This window comes from Entelurus aequoreus, linkage group LG28 (assembly GCF_033978785.1).
Source record: "Entelurus aequoreus isolate RoL-2023_Sb linkage group LG28, RoL_Eaeq_v1.1, whole genome shotgun sequence".
In the NCBI taxonomy this organism is placed as follows: Eukaryota; Metazoa; Chordata; class Actinopteri; order Syngnathiformes; family Syngnathidae; genus Entelurus; species Entelurus aequoreus.
In genome coordinates, this window is record NC_084758.1 from 34,676,649 (window position 1) to 34,679,833 (window position 3,185).

At 48.0% G+C, this 3,185-nt stretch overlaps 1 protein-coding gene across 2 annotated transcripts in view; it reads right to left on the bottom strand.

The window, feature by feature from the left end:
* slc44a1b (solute carrier family 44 member 1b) overlaps positions 1-2,129 on the bottom strand; it is a 28,461-nt gene extending 26,332 nt beyond the window's left edge. For both annotated transcript variants that reach the window (XM_062039965.1, XM_062039964.1), the window contains exons 1-2: positions 1,856-2,129; positions 1,598-1,687 (exon numbers count right to left, since the gene is read on the bottom strand). In XM_062039965.1, coding sequence (XP_061895949.1) covers positions 1,598-1,687; positions 1,856-1,966 — 201 coding nt within the window. In that variant the 5' untranslated portion in view covers positions 1,967-2,129. The remainder of the gene's footprint in view (positions 1-1,597; positions 1,688-1,855) is intronic.
* Positions 2,130-3,185: the final 1,056 nt, after the last annotated feature.

Here is a 3,185-nt window from a genome sequence, read left to right on the forward strand (position 1 = left end):
ATGTAGCACGACAGGAAGTGTGATGTAGCACGACAGGAAGTGTGCTGTAGCATGAGAGGAAGTGTTATGTAGCACGACAGGAAGTGTGATGTAGCATGACAGGAAGTGGATGTAGTGTAGCACGACAGGAAGTGTGACGTAGCACGACAGGAAGTGGGACGTAGCACGACAGGAAGTGTGATGTAGCACGAGAGGAAGTGTGATGTAGCACGACAGGAAGTGTGCTGTAGCACGAGAGGAAGTGTGATGTAGCACGACAGGAAGTGTGATGTAGCACGACAGGAAGTGTGATGTAGCACGAGAGGAAGTGTGATGTAGCACGACAGGAAGTGTGCTGTAGCACGACAGGAAGTGTGATGTAGCACGACAGGAAGTGTGATGTAGCACGAGAGGAAGTGTGATGTAGCACGACAGGAAGTGTGATGTAACACGAGAGGAAGTGTGATGTAGCACGAGAGGAAGTGTGATGTAGCACGACAGGAAGTGTGATGTAGCACGACAGGAAGTGTGATGTAGCACGACAGGAAGTGTGATGTAGCACGACAGGAAGTGTGATGTAGCACGACAGGAAGTGTGATGTAGCACGACAGGAAGTGTGATGTAGCATGAGAGGAAGTGTGATGTAGCACGACAGGAAGTGTGATGTAGCACGACAGGAAGTGTGATGTAGCACGACAGGAAGTGTGATGTAGCACGACAGGAAGTGTGATGTAGCACGACAGGAAGTGTGCTGTAGCACGACAGGAAGTGTGCTGTAGCATGAGAGGAAGTGTGATGTAGCACGACAGGAAGTGTGATGTAGCATGACAGGAAGTGTGATGTAGCACGACAGGAAGTGTGCTGTAGCACAACAGGAAGTGTGCTGTAGCATGAGAGGAAGTGTGCTGTAGCACGACAGGAAGTGTGCTGTAGCATGAGAGGAAGTGTGATGTAGCATGACAGGAAGTGTGCTGTAGCATGAGAGGAAGTGTGATGTAGCACGACAGGAAGTGTGCTGTAGCATGAGAGGAAGTGTGCTGTAGCACGACAGGAAGTGTGATGTAGCACGACAGGAAGTGTGATGTAGCACGAGAGGAAGTGTGATGTAGCACGACAGGAAGTGTGATGTAACACGAGAGGAAGTGTGATGTAGCACGAGAGGAAGTGTGATGTAGCACGACAGGAAGTGTGATGTAGCACGACAGGAAGTGTGATGTAGCACGACAGGAAGTGTGCTGTAGCACGACAGGAAGTGTGCTGTAGCATGAGAGGAAGTGTGATGTAGCACGACAGGAAGTGTGATGTAGCATGACAGGAAGTGTGATGTAGCACGACAGGAAGTGTGCTGTAGCACAACAGGAAGTGTGCTGTAGCATGAGAGGAAGTGTGCTGTAGCACGACAGGAAGTGTGCTGTAGCATGAGAGGAAGTGTGATGTAGCATGACAGGAAGTGTGCTGTAGCATGAGAGGAAGTGTGATGTAGCACGACAGGAAGTGTGCTGTAGCATGAGAGGAAGTGTGCTGTAGCACGACAGGAAGTGTGATGTAGCACGACAGGAAGTGTGCTGTAGCACGACAGGAAGTGTGCTGTAGCATGAGAGGAAGTGTGCTGTGTTACCATGCCGACGCAGAAGAGGATGAAGAGCAGGAACCAGGGCAGGTCAGTGCAGCTTCTCTCCTCCAGTGGTCTCCATTCTCTCTTTGTCCTCTGCAGCGCGCACACACACACACACATGCACGCGCGTTAGCAGGCCCACTCACCGGCCAGGCGGCTAATTGGATGAATTCTTCTTCTAATTGGATTAATTCTTCTTCTAATCACATGGCGGACACTCTGAAGGCGGACGACGACCGAAGCGAACCTTAGCGGACTCACCTCCGCACTCCCGCAGCATCCCATCGCGGGCGGAGGGCGGGCGTGTCGGAGCGAGCAGCCCCGGGCCGTGGAGCCGACAGGCGGGCGGGGAGCCCCGCAGACTGCCCGCATCAACCCAGATCCCGGAGGCCGAATCCGGGTCGGAGCCGGTACCGACGCTCCGACAGAGCAGTCCGGGCCGGCGTCGCTGCCTCCTCCGCTTTCAGTCGCAAAGGCCGCAGAATGTCGGAGGATTTGTCCGCCACACTTCCTGGTGGGCTGTCAGCGCGGCCGCCATTCATCTCATTGCGCATGCGCAATCCCACCACAACAAAGCCTGCACACCGATGATGCAGTACCCGACTGGACCGCGGGGGGCTTCATCTTTTAGTATTCTTTATTTCTTTCCGCGTTTCTACTTCTTTTTGGGACTTTCTTCTTGTATTTCAGCAAGAAAGTTGTTTGAAGGTAACACAAAATGTATACAAACAAAGGAAATGATTAGCTTTCTGCTAGTTGACAAAGCAAAAGAGTGCAATAGGTAATATTGTAAATTATGACGTCATTTCATCCGTCAAATAATTAAACAAGAAGCTGACCGAATGTGAATCAATATTTCAAAAATATTTCTTAATTTTTTTAAATCACTTTATTGATCAATGAAGTTGTTTTAAGTTGAAAAAAATATTTATATGAAGCAATTATACAGTAGTGTAGCAGACCTAAGTATTCATTAAGTACCACCATAATGACAACATTAAATACAGTAGTGTAGCAGACCTAAGTATTCATTAAGTACCACCATAATGACAACATTAAATACAGTAGTGTAGTAGACCTAAGTATTCATTAAGTACCACCATAATGACAACATTAAATACAGTAGTGTAGTAGACCTAAGTATTCATTAAGTACCACCATATTGACAACATTAAATACAGTAGTGTAGTAGACCTAAGTATTCATTAAGTACCACCATATTGACAACATTAAATTATTTAAATTAGTTCAATTAAAACACACTAGTTACACACACCAGACTACACACTACTTACACACACCACACTACACACACCACACTACACACTGGTTACACACACTAAATACACACTAGTTACACACACCAGACTTGATGATCTACAGCAGTGTTTTCCAACCACTGTGCCGCGGCACACGAGTGTACCGTGAGATATTGTGTGGTGTGCCGTGGGAGATGATGTCATGTCACCTAACTGGTGTGCCGTGGGAGATGATGTCATGTCACCTAACTGGTGTGCCGTGGGAGATGATGTCATGTCACCTAACTGGGTTAAAGATATGTTTTGCAAATGTGTTGTTGTTGAGTGTCGGT